Raw genomic sequence first — 20,804 nt, 5'->3', positions numbered from 1 at the left:
GAAAAATATTGAAAAAAAAAGGAACTTAAATATAAAGCGAACCGTGAAATTGTTTATGACGTTCTGTTTGTTCTTTCTTTGTTCAGCAACTGTTTAATTTTAAATTATTTATTATTTTTTGTTGCTGTTTGTTTGCAAATCGGTCACTGCCTACGCAGGCGATAAGTTAATGCATTAAGCTGAATCATATACTATATCTGCATACAAATATATATACATTTTTATATATATTTTTTTATATATGTGCATATATATATAGTCGCTATTGCGAGTTGTGTTTTGTCATTATTTACAATTCAATAAAAAAAGCGCTGCGCGACTGCTCGCAAAATGTAATTAAATATAATATAAAACAATCAAAATACAAATCCCATAAATTAAACTTGATGTCAATGCTTAAACCACAGCATTAAACAATGTCAAATGAAGAAAAAAAGAAAACAAAATTAATGCATTTATAGAATCTGTCACTGAAATAGTTAATTCCATATTAGTTCTTTGAGCTAATAAAGCGTAATTATCAGCGCATTTATTTAATTAGCCGCGCGCCAACTATTTCATTTTGTTGAAACAGTTTTTTTAAACACATTTGAGCTCTTTTTATGTTTGTATAATTAGCATTTAATATGCTTATCAAACTCTTGTTTATATTTGCAACACAATATTGCAACATTGTCAACACTGTTCTATATCCGGTTGAACTAAATCTACATAAATATATATATATATACACATACATATTAAAGACTTTATCGGGACTGAATGACAGTTTGGAAATCAGCGCAAAGCGTACAAGTTAGTAACTTTTTACAAAAGCTTCCTTTTGAATGGGATATTCTGTATATAAACTAACTCTCTACAAGGGCATAGACGGCAGCGGAAACACTTGTATTTGTTTATTTGTCATTCTTCTTAATATAAAAAATGGAAAAAAAACATAGTTTAGTTAAAAAAGGAAAGAGTTCAGAGTTTTTTATTCTTAAAATAAAGAACATATTCCTAATTGAGGGCAACACTTAAATACATTTAATGCTCCACAGCAGAAGTCGCCAACTAAAAAATTGCCTGGAGTTTGGGTCTGATTAAGCAGACAGCGATAATCGTGGGCTCAGGCGAATGCATTTTGCCATTTGATTAAACAAACACAAAATGCAATTAAATTAAAACTATTTTTAATTACCTTTTGTGCATAATTTGTGGCTTTAATGGCCAAACACACAAAATGCGATTAACCGAAATGCAATTGCATATAGTATGCAAATGGGCTGCGGCTCGAATCCGGCTCGAACTGTCTGCTCGAAGACAGTTGACAGCCCGTGCCGCAGCTAATTGATTTCAACTGCAAGCTGTGTCCAACTGCCACTGGCTACTGCTGGCAGTTAAGGTCCAGGGCTCGACTGGGAGGTGACAGGCGCCAGATTGTGAACCAACCCATGCCAAAGGCCTGCTTAGCGAATGCTGCCCACTTGCCACAGCCATAATTCTCAATCAAAATTGGACAATTTCTAGTTGACCTCCATTCGATTTATCGCAACAGGCTGCAGGCAAAGTAACACTTGTTGCCACCCAAAAATTGGCCTGGCCACAGGCAATGACAATGCCTTCGCGTGGGTGTCCTAGCCAAGTCATTCAGCCTCTGCGTCTCTGCCTGCAGCTCGGCTCGTTGTAGATGTGCTCTGACAGTTTACAAAGTGCTGCAATTAAGTTGACAAAGTGCTGGATTTTACACACGGCAAAACGGCAAAACGGCGGCTCTGGCAAATTTGTAATGGCAACAGTGAAAACACTTAAATGAATTTGTTAACCATGCCGCATGCCGCATCCCGCATCTAAACAGAGCACAGACTGCCACAGGGCACATCTGTGCGTCTCGTAAGTTCACAAGTATCTTGCAGATGCCAACAAATTAATCAGCTAGAAATCTCTTTATCAAATATCAAATAACATTCGCTTGTTTTATTTATAGTTACTCGTGAATTGGCAGGGTCGAAAGCGAACCTGTTTGAGGCCGGGATTCCAATTCCCTCAACTACACCTTTATGCGCTTAGGTTGGAAACGGAATTTTAAAATGTTTCAAAAGACTTTTTCTAGTTAAAAATGATGTCAACTTTTATATACGATTTTTGATTATCCGGCTATAGGCCTTGGCTTTGTTGTTTCAATTCAATATATCTCTTCAACTTATCTCTCTTTGCTATATTTCGAATCTCCTCGAGCATTGGAATTTAAGAGGAGATAGCTGCAGAACAATAGTTAAAGAGAGATAAATTGTGTGTTTAACACAAGAACAATAAAATTCGAGATATAGATTAAAATAAGAAATTTATCATAAAATTTTAAGTGTAAATCAAGCTTTGTAAAAATGCTTTAGCAAATTCGTAAATAAAAATGTCTGGCTTTTGCTATGAATAATTTTATATTTAGCTTTAAATATTTCCTTTTACTATATTCCACTCAAAGCTCCGTACAGGGTATGGACGCAGTCGCGCACAGTTTATCTACTTGTCTAGCTGTTGCAGCAAACATTGTGTATTGTTCTTGATGTCTGGTCGAGGCTGGCAACACTTCCAATTTGTCAGTTTGTTTAATGGACGGCGACAAGTGTCAAAATGTGCCAGCTGAACCCCTACTCCACCCCCAACCAGCATGTGGCAATGCTGTTGTTGCTGCAACAATGTTGTTGCTGCTTGTTTGGTCTCCGCTGTGCTGTTCGGCCTGCTTAAAAACATATTTTTCAGCCAAAAACTATTTCAAGTGTCAAAGGCGGCTGTTGTCTGTGTCACTTTTCTCATTTGTAGTATTTGTGGCAAGGTAATCCGAGCTGCGAGCTGTGAGCTGCAAGCTGCCAAAATGCATTTCAAACTAGCTAGTCAATGGGCTTGCGAGAGAATTTCGTTTCGAAATTTATGATATCTGTCGAGTGGACTTATTCGATCCCAATTATTCATATGGAATTCGCAGCTGCCGTTGTTATCCGTTCAACGCCTACGCGATCTTAGCTCTGGCTCCCAGTTATTTCGTGTCTTGCTTTTTTGGCAAGTCGTGTGCAAATTATAATTTATTTTTGTGCGCCCAGCATAGTCTACTACAGAGATGTGTATATAGTATTTTACTTTTCATTGAAAGATATTTTCCCTGGCACATTTTATAATAAATTATGAGCGATATATATATATACAACAATATTGAGTATATATAGAAAGCTTTGCTAAACACAAGCTCGCCGACTGTCTGCAAACGTTGCGCCTAATTTCCGCTGCGGCCTTCTGTGCCTCAAGACCCCTCCTTCCCCCTCCCGTTCACTGCCAAGGGTAAGGACAAATTGCAGAGCCTCTGCTCGGCCAGTAAGTTTTTCATTGAGATTTTTCTCTTTCACTTTCGCCTGGCTGTCAGCACGAGCTGAACCGACAAAAATGTGACAATCAAATTTGATATGTGACTTTGGCATTGACGTCTGCGCGAATAGTCTATTGAAATAGATGTTAAGAGTAAAAATAAATTGAAATCTTGTACAAAAAATAAAAATTGCTCAACAATAAGTAAAACCCGCTGAAGGCCACGGTGAAGAAACGGCAAACAAAAGAAATACCAAAGGTCGCCAACAGCTATGTTATTTCATATGCCCAGCGATACATATACATATATCTAAATAATCATTATTTTCTTTTAATAGGTTATACGGAAGGCATGCATCAATGGCCATTCCACAAAATCAGATAAGATGTGCGGTCGAAAATAGATTTTGGTAGCATTAAAATCACGTTCTGATTAATGAGCACATGCCGCACAGCAAACATAATAATATTTTATTCTTTTATCATTTTTATAGCGCTTGTTAATTGTTCGACAGCAATCTGGGCTGTTTATGCATTTAGTTTGTTACGGCGTGTACGTCAGACAGTCAATCAAATAAACAGACAGTCCGTCGGTCAATCAGTCAGTCAGTCATACAGTCTACTAGTCAGTTTATTAAATAACAAATCAACAAATCAGTTAATGTGAAAATCAGAGAATATATTAGTTAATAATTTAATAATCAGTCAGATAATCAGTCAGTCAATCAGTCTGTCTTTCCTTCAGTCAACTAATAAGTCAGTCAGTTATTTAGCAATATGGCCAAGCATTAAGAAAGATAGTCAATCAGCCTGTCAATCAAGCAATCATTCAGTCAGTCAATCAGTTGGTCTTGCCCTTAGTCAATCAATCAGTTAATCAAAAATCAATAGCATTTAAAGCATAAATAAGTCAATAGCAATAGAATCAATCATTAGATACTGCAACTGACACCTTATCCAATCTCGGTCATTTTTTGATTTATGAACACGCTGCAAGGCAAACAAAATATATTTTATTGTTTTATAATTGTTATTACTATTGTTAATTGTTCAACAGCAATCGGGGCTGCTTATGCGGGTTTTACCCACCGTCAGTCCGTCAATCAGTCAATCAGCCGACCAGACTGAGCGCGACTGACACTTAACCCAAGCTCGTCGAGACTTTTGCGGTTGAGACAAAAACTGTCTGCCAGTCACGTTTGTGGTGCAGCCCGCTGTGCAGTAGTACGGTGGAGCTGCGGTGCGGTGTTTCTGTGGTACCCAACTTTATCTGCACTTCTTCAACGTAACGACGATTTTTTGTTTTTTTTTTTGCGATTATTGTGGGCGTTTATTTTTAACGCATTGTGATTGTTATATAATTGCGACGGTGCGACGTGCTTAGTCAAATTGCGGGCTCCAAGTTGTGTAAGCCCACGTCTCAGTCTACCCGCTGCCCGCAGCCCGCAGTCCGATTTCCCCTTGGCCCATCAGTCCAGTCCGGCGCCACTCTCGATTGCGAGCTTTGCGAAAGTGTGCCGCCAGTTTAACCCAATTTGATGGGAGTTGCGTATGAGAAAGTGAATAACCCAGTTCGAGTCTGATTGCTTTCGAGATGGACCGGATCCGTAAAACAAATAAATTAATATGCATATATCCTGCATTCAACGAAAGAAAACACCTTTCTAAATTCTAGATTAATAGCGATTGAATTCATATGGTATATTTTCAGCATAAATCACTTGCATTTTTAAAGTGAAGAAAGAAAGCACTTGAATTAAGTAGAATGTGCATGCTTGAAATAGGCCTAATCATTCTTTATGGAACCATTTTCTTTATTTTGAGACCCAGAGCCCTTTAACAAAAAGTTATTTACAACAGTTCATTCCTGGTTTAAGACAACTTGTACTTAATTTAAATAAAAAATACTTGTAAAAATTAGAAGCATTTGCCTAAAGGCATTTGTCTTCTAAAGCGTAGCATTATTGTTAAATATATATTATTATTTAAGCAACTTGATACCCTGTATATAGTTAACAAAACCACCCCTTTCCGACCTCCGCACACGACAACCTCTTCTGCATGCACTAAAGTGTTATTTAATTATGGTCTTTTTGATGTTGTTTGCATTGTTCTGGCTGTTCTGAATGACACACGAGACGGCCTGAAGAGTGCACAGCCAACCAAAATGAAATATGCACTCATCAGCACATTAGCTGGGCAAGAAGAGAGAGTGGGATAAAGAGCCAAGAAGAGAGAGAAAGAGAGAGAGAGAGAGAGAGAGAGAGAGAGAGAGCCAATCAGCATAGTACTGAGAGGCAATCTACCGTGACAGCTCATGAAGGTTAAATTCTTGCAAAATGTTTGCGTTCTTTTGCCCCCAGCCGCCGAGTATTCATTCAGCACTCATTCAGGTATTCATGCATATTCGCAATAATTATTTGGATCGTGTTACATTTTTCTAGAATTTAATTTAATTTTTGTATTTTATTTTTCTGTACACTTCAAGCCATGAAATATTGTCACGCACAAACTGAAAGCTGCACGGATCGAGGATTGCATTGCATGTCGAATGGTGGCTCTATGGGGTGTGGGGCGTCTGGTATGGGGCGTGGCTGTGCAGGTAGTGGGGCTAAATCAGTTGGTCATTCATCGCCTGCATAAATACGATTCTAATGAGCGCTGCGTGGCGCTTTATGCTGCACTCATTAGGCGGAGCCCCAAGCAAGCAACTCCAGACCCCACTCCCCGTCACCCTTCCGCCACGGTGTCGGTGACAGTCGCCTGCCGTTTAATTTATGACTTGATTTGCAGAGTAGATTTTATTGCAATTTCAAGTGCTGCCCAGAGCTGATGTCGTCTTCGTCTGCGTCTGTGTCTGTGTCTTCCTAATTAATTACAGGCAACTGATAAAAATATACATACGCCCCGAAGTGAAGCCCATACAAAGCAGCTCATTCACATGCCCATTGCCATTTCAATTTCCATTCCCAGTTTGAGTATCCCTGCCTCCCTCCCTCCACTCCTTTGAACTTCCCAGATAGTGGCAGGAAACAGTATCCGAGTGGCGCACACTAATTGCTTCTGGTTTAATAGAGCTCAACACTTGTTCATGGGCTATGCGAATGACTCTTGAATAACTCAAGTGGCAAAATGAATGACGCCGTCGTAAATATATGAAATTCTTATCGACAATTCGATTTCCCATTGAATCATTGCAACAGCGCTCAAAGTTCTACTAAAAGTTGTGACTGTTTCTTATCAAATTTCAATGGATCAGCATGATGGACAGCTATAAACAAGAAGTGATTAATGATTAATGCTATATACCTTAGTTATCAGCGGAGTTCATTAAACCGAAGCTTTACTGTGGCACATAAAAAACTAGCTACTAGTAGAGGTAAAAACTGGGAAAAATGCCAGGGCAAAAAATATTGACGTGGGTGAAAGATATATATTTTTCTTTAAATATGGCAAATATAAACATTGTATAAGACAGAAACGGAGAGGAAACGGAGACGCAGGGTGGACTGCGGGGGGCGTCAGCGTTACATCACATTTCTGATGGGTCTTTGGCAAACGGTAAATGGAAAATGGTAAATGGTAAATGGCAAATGGCAAATGGAAATTGAAAATGGAAAATGGGTATTACGTATTGTGGCTAAGGCAGCGACAATGCGCAATGCGTATACGCAATGTGGGCAAAGAGGAGGGTAAGGGGAGGCAGGGGGTCGGTCCGACTGACTGCTGGGCTGAAAATAGATCAAGCAGAAAAAAAGAACTCGAAAGCAAAGAAAAGCGCAATTGCCGTCGCACAGCCAAGCGAATCGACAGAAAGAGTACAGTCAAATAGAAGCAGACGAATCCATTTGAATATATATTCAAAAAAATCAGACCGTCTGCAGCCGCACAAAAGATACAGATACATTTCAGGCTGACCTAGAGATACATTAATAACTCGCTTGGCGCCTATTTAGCTAATATATAAATGTATATATTAGATAATATTCATATTACAAAAGCAAAATGCCAACGAATTTATGGCCAGAAGAGAGAACGTGTACAATGAATGCATTTGGCAGAGACATTTCGTAAGCTGTCAGCGCGCGATATGTATCTGCCAGATATTGTATCTGTATCTGGCTAGAGAACCCGTGCAGAGCGCAAAAATTTAGAAAAACCCATACAGTGAAAAATTCGGAAAGAAATCCGCGCAGCCATTTCGAATATACTAAAAATAAACTCACCTTGAAAAGTTTCTAAAAATTTTTGTTGAATATATTTTATCTGATTTCTGCTGCTGCTGGCCGCAGATGTATCTGTATCTGAGCGCTGGCCAAAAACTGATGCGACGTACTAAATTTTCTAGTTCGTGTCCAGAAAATGTTTGTTGCTGCTTTTGTTGTTGTTGTTGTTGTAAATGTAGATGTTGTTGTTTCTTGAACAATTCGAAACTGTTGGTTAATTGTTGTACACTAGATTTTGTTGTTGTTTCGTAAGGGATTTGCTTATATACAAATTTATGTATATATATGTATATGTATATATATATATATATATAATTTTGTTGCTGTCGGATATTCGATTTTTCGGTTTAACCTTCAGAAACCATGCACAGAAATTTTACACAAAATTTTATAAACACAACACTAGTTAGGCCCTAAAAAAGAAAGAGAGAGAGAGAGAGAGAATGTATGTCAGAAAGAGAGGGTAGAGTTTGATTAGGATATTTATTTGTTTATTGATAACACAGGCATTTGTTGTATTGTTATTGATAATATTATCGTATTATTGCTGATGATGTCAGTTGCGCATTTTATGTGCTCTGCGTTTTATTTTTCTACACTTATGGAGTATATTTATGGCTAGTATATATATAAATATATTTTGATTGTATATGTCTGTTTTCTATATACACACTTTGGCTGATGAATTCGCTAATTGATTGACTTTTTTTTTATTATTAATTTATTTGCGATCTGTTCGAGGTGCGTTTTTTTGTGCTTTTCTTTTGGGGCGACGTTAACTAAGCGACGATTTTCTCTCAACTAAAGCAAAAACCGAAACCAAAACCGAAACCGAAACTTTTTGCTGTGTGAAATGTTTTTCGAACTAAAAATCTTTTCAAGCAAGTGGCAGCTGCGTCGCTGCCGCCGTCGGCGTCGACGTCAACGCTGGCGTTCACGTCGCCGCTGCCTGCATTTTGGGGCCGCGCAAGTTTTCTTCTTTTTCTTTTTTTTTTTTTTTTTGTTATTTTTTTGCTCAACTATATGGCCGCTATATATGTACGTAATACTCGTATAGCGTGGCAGACGTTGCCAGCTACAGCCAAGCCCCGCCCCGCCTCGCGCCGCCACAGCGGCCTCTTGCCCCCCCTACCTGAGAGAACGACACAGAAAAGCTACAAACTCGGCGGCGGCTGCCAATGTCTGTCTGAGTTTTATTCTCAGTGTATTGTGTACAATATATACATCTAGTTATATTTTTGATTATATATGTGTCTGTGTATTTTGTTATTTTGCTAATTGTTTGTATTTTGTTTTCATTATTGGGCAGCAGCAAAAGTCTGTTTGATGTTTCGAATGGATTTCAGGTGCTTTCGCATTTTAATTTTTCAGCATGCGGCAAATCTACAAAATGTGAACAAATGATAAGCTATATATATATATATATATATAAATCATAAGATTCCAGGCGAAAAATTCTTTTAGATTATCTTTTAGACAAGCGCAAATATTGTGTTATGTGCAAAACAAAAAACATATGACATCATATCGTCAGAGAGTTCTGTTTCCAGCCCTATCAGGCAGTTGCCTTAATTAAATCTTTGGTAATAGCTGAAGAGCTCGCATCTTTTGTGAGGGTGGGGGGGAACTACATTTGAAATCAGTTTAAGCACTCGAGCCACTTTATTTGGCAGGCATTTCTCGTATGTAATTCAATTTAAATACAAAATAACAATCATAATTCCGGCGCAATATCAAATGTTGCCCAGGCAACTTAAAAAATAATTCATTTCATGCTGCCGAAGAAGCCACAAAAAATGCATAAATGAAAAATATTTATATTATGCTTTATATTTGCGGCACAAAAAGCTCTAGCGATTTAAGCAACAACGAAATGCAAATGCAAAGTGAAAATAAATAAATAAACAAATACGGCAAATAGTTTAATAAACTCAGCTGCGTTGGGCCAGAAAAAACAATTTCAGCTTTTTAATTAAATCATGTTTTGCACACTGTGAAAACAATAACTAAAAAGTCAAAAACAAAATATAACCCAAAAAACAAGTAGAGGTGAGGTGGGGTGTGCTCGACTAAGGAGATACCCTGCCATTACAAACATTCTAACTATCTACACACACATAGAAACTCACACACATTCTTCCGTTCATCCCTCACCATATACAAAGAATACCTTCTTCTGATTTACAAAGCTGTTTATAGTCCAATCTTTATGAAGCTTTCAGCGCTTAAAGATGATACTCAAACGTGCCAAAGCGCAAGCATGAGTTTCTTTTAATTTTGGGTAGAAACTGGAAGAGGTTTTCAAAAAATGAAACATTGTCAATTTATATATTCTTAAAATCCTCGAGTTAAGTTTAAATAACTAAAACCCCAAAATCAATAATAGTTTTTTTTTTTGTTACAATAGAGTATATCTCAAGTCTCTAGCTTTCACATAGACCGACATGGTTTGATCAAGTTATCCTGCTGCCTGTCACATGCATATGCACACAACAAATATACCCCTTGTGTTCATTGAAAACACGCACAAAAAGACAACAAATCGCGGCGTAATTCAATCAAATAACAAAAATATTTGTGCCAAAAAAAGTAAGTACTAGAAGCAGCGGAATATTACATGCGATAAAGCAATAATACTATCATATGAAATGGAATTGTTTTTGGTTTTATTTTTGTCTTTTGGCTGCAGATCTTTAAACTTTCCGTGTATAATTAAAAGTTCCAAATGTTTTCAGATAAGCAGCTAATTAAACTGCCTCGTTTTACGGTTTGGCGAGAGATGACAACAGTTAAACAATTTAATATAATTTCTGTTTCTCTTTTTTTTTTATCTTGTAGTTTAACAGCTTTTTAGTAGCCGCTTTTGCACTTTTGCTTTTTTTGTGCACATTTTGCGCTGTTTTCTTTAGTTACGTCAAAATCGCACACATCAATTATTATTAAGTTTTATTTCATTTTTGTTTTTTGATATTTGCAAGCTGTGTGAGTCAACAAAAACAGGCTGCGGCCTAAGCTGAGGCCGCGCGAGATCTTTATGAATCACGCAGCGGCTCGCATTTGCTCCCAATGAAGCCGGTTTCATTGCGATCCAAAAGCCTGTTAAAGTGTTTTTTACTAAATGTTTATGAAAATTTAAAAGTAGCACACACACACACACACGCACACATGCACAGAGCTGCACTCACAGTTTTGTTTTTTTTTGTTTTTGAAAAGGTTCTGAAATTAAAGTACGTGAAATATTTGAAAAGCCGCTGCCGACTCAAAAGACAACCGCGCGCGATCGTTGCTTTTAAACGAATGGCAAAGGCGAAGGCGAAGGCAACAGATCTCAGCGTTAAAGTCACTGCCAGGCAGAGAAATACACACACACAAACACATAGCAGAGAGCATGGCAGCAGCAGCTCTTGCGAGAGCCACAAATCAACAGGTAAGCGAAAGGTGAAAATGCACGCGCAAAGAGAGAGTAGGTGTGCATGTATGTTGTGCCTGTGTATGTGTGTGTGTGTGTGTTGGCTGATAAGATAAAAATGCAAACACAAAACGCGCCAAACACAAATTCTAAACACGTAATTTTTTTTTTCATATACAAATTTTTGTTACATTTAATAAAAGTGTAAGTCTTCATGTCTCTGGCTCAATATACCTATATATTTGTTTATTTTTGCCATTTCTTTTTTTTTTCGTTTATTTTATTTGTTTATTCGTTTGTGTTTTTGCGACTTGGCCAGACTTGGGGGCTGCGCTTGCATTGGCATTTGTTGTTGTTCTTGTTGCTTTTGTTTTTGCTGCTCCACATAAACAATAAAAATTATAGGCATGTATATGCATATATATCTCGGAATTGTTGCTTGCCGCAACGCCAGATATTGTGTGGTACATGGCATATAATTCTATATTTAGGTTGCATGCCACACAGCGGCAGCAGAGGCAGCACGCAAAAACTGGTTACTCCAGTTTCCCTGATAATCTGGGTGACGGCTACAACAACAATAACGACAACAACAAGAGCAGCGACAGCGACAGCAACAGGCGTCTCTCTGATTCTTGCTGGAACTTGGGCTGATTTTCCTTTTTAGCGCCCCAAAAATAAGCGAAAAAAAGCAGGCGAAAAAGAAGCAGCTACAAACATTGCAGCCAAAACTCAGACAGAAACTGCGCAGTTGCATAAACCGGTTGCCTGTTGCCTCACCTGCCCCTGCCTCTAGTCCCTGCCCCTGCCCGTACCTAAACCTAAACCTTTGCCCAACCCACTTGCTGCCCCCCTTCTTTTTTTTCGCTGCTGCCTGTTGACCAGCACTTGAAAGTTGCCACACCAAACCCCCCCCCCCCCCTCCAGGCAACCCTCCCGCGATCCTCACTTCATTGAGAAACAAAAAGTGGCGCGTCTCAGACCCAGATCCAGTCGCGGGAATCGAGCTAATGGCAACGCGGTAAACGGGCTAACGGCCTGTAAATCATTTAGCAGCTATTTTGTTTGGCTTTGTGTCCGTCCTGTGTTCCGAGCGTGGCTAAAAAGGAAAACGACCCACAAATATCTCAAAAATGTCACGCATGCGTCGTCCCTGCTGTTCTTGTTGTTGGCATGCGCGTAATTGCAACCTGCCAGCAGCACAGCCCGCCCCCTGCACTGCAAAAATTGTCGGCTCGCCCTTGTTTTACAATTAAATAACATAAGAAAAAGCACACACGGCAAACAGGAAGCAATTAACAAGTGTTTCAAAGCGCGACAAAACAAAAGAATTGAATCAACTTAAGCTTAAGATATTAAGTTTTTTTCACATAATTATTTATAATTGTTTTCCAGCACATTTTCAAAATTGGCGCCGAATTGGATAACAAATTGCGGCATAAATAAAACATAGATGGCGCCAGCTAGCAGTGACACTGCAAATCTAGCTGGCTTAGCTGTGTTGTACACCCGCTCTACTAGTTAGCCAAGCTTTACACCTTACATGCAGTGCAGCAAGCAGTGCAATAATCCTAAAATTATGCCGTCGGTTACATCGGCCACAGTTTGAAGTGCCTTGCAAATTGTTGTATTTTTGGGAAATATTCGTAAACACAGGACACACTCGCTTTAGGCGAACAAACACAGTTTATTTTTACGTATGTTGCTCAGAAAAATGTGTGTGAGCAAATAACAAAAGTCAAGAATATCATGGATTTTAAATAAACAAAGTTCATTAAGCGAAAACTGGGTTCATGAAGGGAAATCCGTGCTTTTTTATGCGCCTTTATGCACCTTGAATATTATATGTTTCACTATACTCCATATCGGAGGGGAGTTGCCTAGTTGTTTGCTTTGCAGTGCTTTCACTGTAAGGATAAGTAAGAAGTGGATTTTCGGGTCAACCCGGATGGATGAATTCAAGCCATTTAAGGCTAAAGCCCATTGACAACGGTTATATCTATTAAATTTGGCTAGCACTTTGATTTCCTCGCATTAAACAGAAGTCAAGTCACGTCCGCGATTTGCCAGTTTTGGACAGCTGACAACAAGCGGCAACAAATGGATTTGGAAATTTAAACATATTTTTTGCTTTTAGCTAAAAGCCACTTTGATAGGGGCCGCAATTAAGCTAAAGCCGAAGTCAACGCTGAAGCCAAAGCCAAAGCTTGTGATCTTGTGCGATATATTTGAAATGCATTAATGCGTTTTTCGCTACGGATTTGGACGCTGGTTAGGCACATTATGAATGTAGCTCACGATCACATGCGTGGAGCCGCAAATGGTGAGCAAACGGAGCGGCAAACAAGACTTGTTTCTCACCTGACGCGGTGTCAATTGAATTGAGTGATTACACCTGATCAAGAGTTGAAGTAGAGCGGGAGAGGGATGAGGAGGAGAGGAACAGCCAGAGCGAGAGGGAAAAGAAGTAAGTGTAGGTATCTCTCTCTCTCGCTCTCATCTCTCTTTTAGCTGGGCGGGGCAACGGGGACGTTTTTTTTTTTTTTTGGTAAGCTTCATTAAAACTTGTTTACACTTGTGACTTTTGTTTTTGATACCCTGTAACTAATACAAATGGGTAAAGTAGGGTATATATCAGTCGAGACATCGTCGAGTCCATAAAGAATATGTTTTGGAAAGAGAAATATAGTCAAGTTTCGTATCTTAATCTATTTTAAATGATCGATAACTTATAGAATGTCATCCTAACCGATAAATATCGATGTCCTTTTATCAGAAATAGTTTGAGATGAATATTCCTCGAAATATACCATAATTTCGTATTAAAACCGACTTAAAAATATTGCTAAATAATCAAATTTCATCTCAACCGATATATATCGATGTGTAGCCTTTGCTTTTGAAATATGGCATGATATGCATTAGCTTTAAATTAAATCTGTTACAAATGATCAATAACTCATCCAAATTTGTGTGAGCCGACAATTATCAATTGCCAGTCCACGGTTTTACTATTCTTTATGGCAACAGGGCATCTGACAGTCGGGCACACTCGACTCGCGACACTCTTGTTGTTATTTGTTGATTTGTCCGTTTAGTCAATTGCAATTTGATCGTCAATTATTTTACCTTGCCTGCAACATTTATAGGTTGTTTTTATTGCATTTCAATTGGTCTCGGATTTCAGTTGGACACTAATTAAAAATTCGCAACGTGGCATTTGCTTAAACGCCTTTTAAGCCCGGCCCAAAGACGATTTTGGTAACACGCAAACACGTGCATTAATTAATTTGTCAGGTTAATTCATTCGACTCACCCAAAGGGGCTTCAACTGGGGTCAGAAATGGTATCAAATGTAAGCGATGCGTATATGACATTTAAGAGCGCTCTGGTTGGGAGTAACCGACTAGGGAGATACACTGTGTCCAGTTGCAAGCATTCTAGATTTCTTCTATACACACATACAAATACACACACACACAAACAGGGGAAGGAAAATTTTGACCTATCTCTATAAAAAATAGAAACCAGAAACCAGAAATAATGTTGCCAGATTTAGATGCCAAATTGATCTGAAGTTCAAACCATGAACAAATAACCAATCCTCTTCAAATCGGATTAGTTTTAACCGAGTTATGGAGTTATAGAATACAGAAACAGATCGGATGGTAAACCAAAAACTTTCATTCACGCGCTTTTCGCCATTTTCCTGACATGTGGGTGGAAACCACCCACCCCTGAAACCACCCAACCCTCACGTGCTACATCGTATTAATAGATAACTACGATGAAAATTTCAGCTTTCTAGCTCTTACGAAATGGGCTTCAGGTTGATCACCAATCTGTCAGTTATATATATATATAGATAAAATTCTATCACAGATGGACAAATATAAGTGGATGCTGGCTCTTACTGACATTTACCAGACGAGCATGATAACCTTTGAAAACATGTTGATTGGTTTCTGCGTACGTATAATATCCACCCGAAGGCTGAGTTATTTGGTAATGTGGCAACCCCAAGCAATTGGTTAGCCATGGCAACCGCCGGCTGGCACAACAAACCCAGTTCGTGCCAAGTTCCAGGAAAGAGCTTTTTATTTGTAAATTTTTTCCTCCCCCACAGCAGCCGAAAAGCAGGGAAAGGTCAACTTCATGTACGAAGCAGGCAGCGAACAGATCAACTGCAACGGAGCACTCATCGAGCTGCCCTCGCTGGAGGTGGTAAAGCCAGGTGGGTTAGAGTTGAGTTTTAGTTTAGTTTAGTTCTGACTTCTGCTCTGGCTGCAACAATTAGCACCCAAAATGCCAGCAGATGCCAATATCGACTGGCTGCTCCACATCTATTTCACACGCCGCCAATTCGAGCATTGTCGCCGGCTCATCGCACGTGAACTGAATCGCCATTTGAATGCGGAATATCTGTACTTTGTGCAGGTGAGTGTGCGGCGCGGTGCGGCGCATTATTTCTAATTGATTGAGCTCTGATTTCCTGCGCAGGGTTTAATTGAGCGCGAAGATGGCAATAACATTGAGGCGTTGCGCAACCTACAAAAGGCCGCCGAGCTCAACACGCACAACATCGAGACGTACAAGGAAATCGGACGCACACTGTAAGTCCAATTGTGGTTATCGATTTTTCTGTCCATAGAGTAAGTCTCCCAAACCCCTCTGACAGCTACAGCATGGGCCGTTTTGGACAGGCGCTGAGCGTGTTCCGCGAGGCGGAGCAGCAGAGTCCACGCAAGGATCACGAGATCTATCACTATCTGGGCGAGCTGCTCTATCGCTCGGCGGCCACACAGCCCCAGCTGGAGATCGCCCGCCAGCAGCAGCACGAGGCCAGGGGCTACTTTGAGCTGGCCGTGCAGGCGGGCAAGAAACTGGAGAGCTATGTCCGCCTGGCCGAGCTCTATCGCAAGGACAAGGACTACCAGAAGGCCATCGATGTGCTCGAGACCTGCTTGCAGTCAGTATAAATCTATAAAAACTTGTTTCTTATCTTTAATTAAGTCTAAAAGAAACTTGATTTTAAAAGTGCCCCTAACAACAGAAAAACTAAAACAAGGGAATTTCTTAATTTAAGTATTGTATTTGAGTTAAGAAACTTTAAAAAGTTCGCGATATGGAATTCCAGTTTAGAGGTTGACAACGTTTCCATTTCGGATACATAATTAGTATTGTATTTGAATTCAGAAGCTTAAAAAAAGGTTTTGAAACATAAATTTCATCAATAAGGAACTTCGACTAAAGCTAGCTTTGCCAAAGGTTTCATTTAATTTAAGAAAAAAAAAACTCTTTTAACTCTTCTTGAAATAAGGATTTAGATAGGAAAACTTCGACTAAAGCTGGCTTTTGAATCTGTTTTGCTTAGATTAGAAATGTCTTAATTCAAGTATGGAAAACTCGTGTAAAACCTTAAAAAATGTATATTTATAATAATTTAATTAAGAGGCAAGATTTCGCTAAGGTTTCTATTTAGGCATACAATTTCTTTGAGTATTGTATTTGAGCTTATAAGCTCGAAAACTGGAATTAAGTTTTAAAAAAACTTTAATCCAAGCTGGTTTTAAGAACGTTTTATTAAGTACGAACTGTCTTAAGCTACGTATTGTGTTGGAGAAAATTCAGTTTAAGAAATTTTCATGATTTTTTGATTTTTCTCCGGTAATGTTGACTCTGGAATGTAGATTTAAGCTGAATTATCTCAAATTTGTTATCTGTAAAGTTTCCAAACTTGCCTCGCTCTTAACCCCTTGCAGCCTAACGCCCGAGAATGCCGAAGTCCTGACTGAAATCAGCGTGTTGTACTTGAAAATCAACGAGACTCAAAAGGCATTCGATCGTTTGGCGGAAATCGTCAACATTGAGCGGAACTGTGCGCCGAAAGGTCTGCTCGCCCTGGGTGCCATTTTACAGGTAAGTGGGCGTCCGTAGCTAGAGTTGGGGCAGAGTGAAAATATTTGGGGCTTTGGGTTTTTGAATTGACAGTCCCGCAACGATGTGGATGCCGCCTTAAGCAAATACAGCCAAATCGCAGACACTGAGCCGGAAATTGCCGAACTCTGGAACAATATTGGCCTTTGCTTTTTCAAGAAGCAAAAGTTCATCGCGGTGAGCAGCTTGTTGTTTATTCTTGTTGTTGTTGCTGTTGCTGTTAGCGAGGTAGCACGGTATTGAGTATTCTGTTAATTGTTTTCAAAATCGCTTGCAGGCGGTTTCATCGCTAAGGAAATCAGTTTGGATATCGCCCCTCAACTACAATGCGCTCTACAATCTGAGTCTCATTTATATTGCCTGTAAGTAAAGTCCGTACATGCATACATACACACATACATACATACATACATACATAGATACAGCCTTGCACACATAGTAAATAGCATATAGAAGTAAATATAAGAGTCATCCAATTTTCTGTGTTGCCAATCTCTGTGGCTATTCAACAATGAGGGAAGCGGGTTCGAATCCTAATGAAATACCCAATTTGATGCAGACTATAATAGCCACTATCTGGTTTAAGTAAAAAAAAATTAATATAATTGATAAAGTAAATGATTACTGCCAGTTGTGCACTTCAGAAGACTTTCCTTTCTGCTCTTTATTACGTGTAATTTTAAAGCCAACCTCTGGACCTCTGCCGCCAAAAAGCACTTATCCCGCGACCGAACAATAATAAAAGTCCATGTCTACAGCTGGCGGAAAGAGTGCATAATAAAAAAGAATCATCAAGGGAATGGGCGCTGGGACAGGCTTTTCATAAAATTGTTGAAAACAAAAATACGTAAAGAAAAAAAAAATAAAAAAAAACAAAAAATGGGCAGGTTTTAAGAATTCACGGAGCCGTCTAGGTCTATAGAATTCTTTGTTGTTATTGCTAAGCATTATGTGTTGTTATTGTTTTCTATTTACCACTTAATGTTTATCCAACGACCCGACCTTCTGACCGTGAAACAGCGGAGCAATATGCGAGCGCCTTTCATACGCTGGCCGCTGCCATAAACCTGCGCAAGGACAACGCCGAGTGCTACATGCTGCTGGGCCGTAAGTGTTGCCCCGCGTGTGCCATGTGGCCTAATTCGAATATCCTGATCCCCTCTAGTGTGCTTACGCAAACTGGAGGACTTGGAGAACGCTTTTGTGGCTCTCGAGCGTGCCTGCAGTCTGGCCAGTGGACAACAACAGGGTGGCCAGCGGCATCCTTTGGTGTTCCTCAACTTTGCGCTCTTCTGCTACGAAACTGGACGCCTGGCCCTGGCCGCCGAGCACTACAACCGTTTCATGAGTCACGCCCAGGATCTGCTGCTGCCCACCGAAGTAAGTCGCGTAGTCTATCAGCGCGCTCAATGGCTCCTCGCCGTGTCAACCGATTAGCCTAAGCCAGCCAGCATAACAAAAAAAAAAAAAAAAAAGAAAAAAATGAAGGGAAGCCACAAATATTTGAACAATCAAACTACCCTCAACTGCCGCATTTTTGTAGCTTTTCAAAGTGCAAATTGAAATTCGGCAAAATTTGATTAAATCTAACCAAATGAAAGCCCGAAAATGCAGCATATCGATGGAGAACTTTTAATTGGAATACAAATTCGGTAGTCAAGGCAAATAAGTGTGTGAGTGCATGTGAGTGTGTTTGTCGAAATTAGGATTATAGGGTATATTTTAGTCGAGCAACCTGAACTAGTTTCTCTTCTCTTTGGCAGTTCAAATTTCAGGCCACCAAATTGAAGTCCCTGTTGCGCATCTCAACGCACGGCCAGGGTATACTGGGCGATGGTGAGGACTCGATGCGAGAGGAGGATGCGTCTGGCAAGGAAGAGGAGCTGCCGCTGGAAGTGAATGCCGTGGTCAGCGAGAACTGAAATGCGAGAACTGAGCAGAATAAACAACAATAGCTATAAAAGCTAATTAACTCACATCGAACATTTATTGGAACTTGTTCAAACTCAATTAAAAATCAGTTTTGGCTCGCGCGGCGTAAAAACAAATTGAAGAAGCCAATGAATATGCATTAGCTGCGTGCCTTAAATACTATAATTTACTTACATTTAAATATATACTTTTATATTAATAATAATAATAAATCATTATTTATACTGCTTAACACTAAATAGAAAAGTTCAAATGGACAAGCGAACAATCAAGATCAGGGGCTCACTGACTCAAACTTCGCTTGACGCAAATTCTTTTTCGTACTTTAAATAAATGTTTTTTTTTTTTATAATTTAATTTAATTTGTTTTCCTTTTTTAATATAAATTTCATGTGTGCATAAAAATTGGTATTCAACTCCTAAGTAGTTAATTAATGTTAATAAACGCTGGCGTTCCTCGCATATCTCAGATGACATATTAATCGTAAATAGATCAGTTTACATTTAAATAAATTCATATACTTTATATATATAATCTATTTATATATATATTCGTATATTTATATAGTATATGTTCGGTAAGCCTAAGGAACAGTTACAAAGTAAATTCTAATTCATAAACCACTGCAAAATTCATTTGAAATCTCTCGTTTTATGTGTCTGCTAAATGGAAATGGCACTTAATACCCTACAAAAATGTCGGCTCAACTGCATAGAGGTCACAGTTTGGTATACCCTTATCCGGCACACACAGTTTCATCAGTTCAACTTTTTGAAAGTTTACTATTTTTTTTTTAGAAATTCAAGAGGCATCTCTTTGAGCTGCCCACACACCACTTTAAACTTTTTCTTTCACCCATCTTCCTAGTCAGCCCCGAAGCACGTCTCGGCCTCCGTCGGAGTTGTCGTCGGACGTGTTCGACGCCTTGGCATTCGCTTCTAGACACAGGTGGTGGTTACCCGGGTGAGGCGTGTCATCTCGCTGCTGCCGAAGTGCCTTTTGAAGAACAGAGATCTGAAGGTGGTGCGAAACTGTTTCGACATGAGGCCATAAAGCACAAAGCCCACAGCCGCATTTATTAGCGCCAGCAGATCCATCAGCTCCCCGAATGGCGGATAGCAATGGGCAAAGAAGCACTTCTCCAGCACGCCCGACAGCAAACCGAGCAGACCCTGCGGAAATTCCGTGACCAGGAACAGTATCAGAACGGCCACCAGCAGCAGAGTGGTGCGATCGTTGCGTCGATCACAGCGGGGCGGTCTGCAGGGTCAGAAGGCATATTTGCAAATCAGGTTAAATCACGCAAGAAACAATGGAATGGAACAATGGAATGAAATCATTGATGAATATCAAATGAAATTTATTCCAAAAGATGAACGAAAGACGATAAGAAACAGAAGAATTTGTGAAAAGAAACAAAGGAATGAAACAATGGATTAAGTGACAGAAATCCACTGAAATTTATTCACAGTGATGATGATGGAACAGAACAAAGGAGTATTAATGGAAATTAAATGAAATTTTTTCCAAAAGATGAACGACAATCGATAGAAAACGAAAGAAATAGTGAAAGCGAAAAACAATTATATGAAATAATGGATTAATCAATTGAAAATTAGGCGAATGCAACAATGGAATAAAACTCTAGAATGAAACTATGGAAAACGATGAAAATTTGGTGTAAATGATGAGAAAACCCCGATAATGAAACGGAAGAAACAATTTGCAAAGAATAATGAAGTGGAACAATGGAATGAAACAAAATCAATTTGAATTTATTTCAAACGGTGAATTAGGACCTAACAAAGATTTTGAAATGAAATTAATATCAAAAGATTAAATAAACAAAATCATGAACAAGAAGATGGCCATGAATAAGATGAAAGATTATGTAAAACAATACATGATATGACATTTATCCCAAAAGATGAAACAACCTTGAAATATGAACCAAGAACTGGCT

General features: G+C 39.1%; 3 protein-coding genes across 18 annotated transcripts in view; 1 reads left to right on the top strand and 2 right to left on the bottom strand.

The window, feature by feature from the left end:
• The window catches only part of Zasp52 (Z band alternatively spliced PDZ-motif protein 52), a 60,774-nt gene extending 52,386 nt beyond the window's left edge, over positions 1 to 8,388 (bottom strand). For 2 of the 8 annotated variants that reach the window (XM_070209814.1, XM_070209815.1), the window contains exons 1-2: positions 8,236 to 8,388; positions 7,563 to 7,975 (exon numbers count right to left, since the gene is read on the bottom strand). The gene's annotated coding sequence lies outside the window, so the exon portion shown is untranslated. The remainder of the gene's footprint in view (positions 1 to 7,562; positions 7,976 to 8,235) is intronic. The other 6 variants (XM_015168823.3, XM_015168826.3, XM_032436303.2 and 3 more) reach the window with 4 other exon arrangements.
• A 6,663-nt stretch (positions 8,389 to 15,051) lies between these two features.
• Positions 15,052 to 19,348, top strand: BBS4 (Bardet-Biedl syndrome 4). 4 transcript variants are annotated; one of them, XR_004303973.2, is made up of 10 exons: positions 15,053 to 15,205; positions 15,269 to 15,408; positions 15,472 to 15,584; positions 15,650 to 15,940; positions 16,734 to 16,890; positions 16,963 to 17,085; positions 17,186 to 17,270; positions 17,929 to 18,015; positions 18,074 to 18,591; positions 18,672 to 18,780. XR_004303973.2 is itself a non-coding variant. In XM_002059336.4 (10 exons), the coding sequence occupies exons 1-10, from the start codon at positions 15,127 to 15,129 to the stop codon at positions 18,828 to 18,830; spliced, it is 1,449 nt and encodes a 482-aa protein (XP_002059372.1). In that variant the 5' UTR covers positions 15,056 to 15,126; the 3' UTR covers positions 18,831 to 19,332. The 4 variants fall into 4 exon arrangements, 3 of the variants coding, with proteins under 3 accessions (XP_070065922.1, XP_070065923.1, XP_002059372.1); XM_002059336.4 differs by having other exon boundaries at positions 15,056 to 15,205; positions 18,074 to 18,288; positions 18,672 to 19,332; XM_070209821.1 differs by lacking the exons at positions 17,929 to 18,015; positions 18,074 to 18,591 and having other exon boundaries at positions 15,052 to 15,205; positions 18,672 to 19,348.
• A 46-nt stretch (positions 19,349 to 19,394) lies between these two features.
• Positions 19,395 to 20,804, bottom strand: part of LOC6635932 (G-protein coupled receptor dmsr-1) — a 91,731-nt gene continuing 90,321 nt past the window's right edge. For all 6 annotated transcript variants that reach the window (XM_015168817.3, XM_070209823.1, XM_070209827.1 and 3 more), the window contains one exon: positions 19,395 to 20,101. In XM_015168817.3, the coding sequence (XP_015024303.1) occupies positions 19,780 to 20,101 (322 nt within the window). In that variant the 3' untranslated portion in view covers positions 19,395 to 19,779. The remainder of the gene's footprint in view (positions 20,102 to 20,804) is intronic.

Source organism: Drosophila virilis, chromosome 5 (genome assembly GCF_030788295.1).
Source record: "Drosophila virilis strain 15010-1051.87 chromosome 5, Dvir_AGI_RSII-ME, whole genome shotgun sequence".
NCBI classification, from domain to species: domain Eukaryota; kingdom Metazoa; phylum Arthropoda; class Insecta; order Diptera; family Drosophilidae; genus Drosophila; species Drosophila virilis.
The sequence above is the reverse complement of the archived record's forward strand: the minus strand, read 5'-3'. Positions and strand labels throughout refer to the sequence as shown.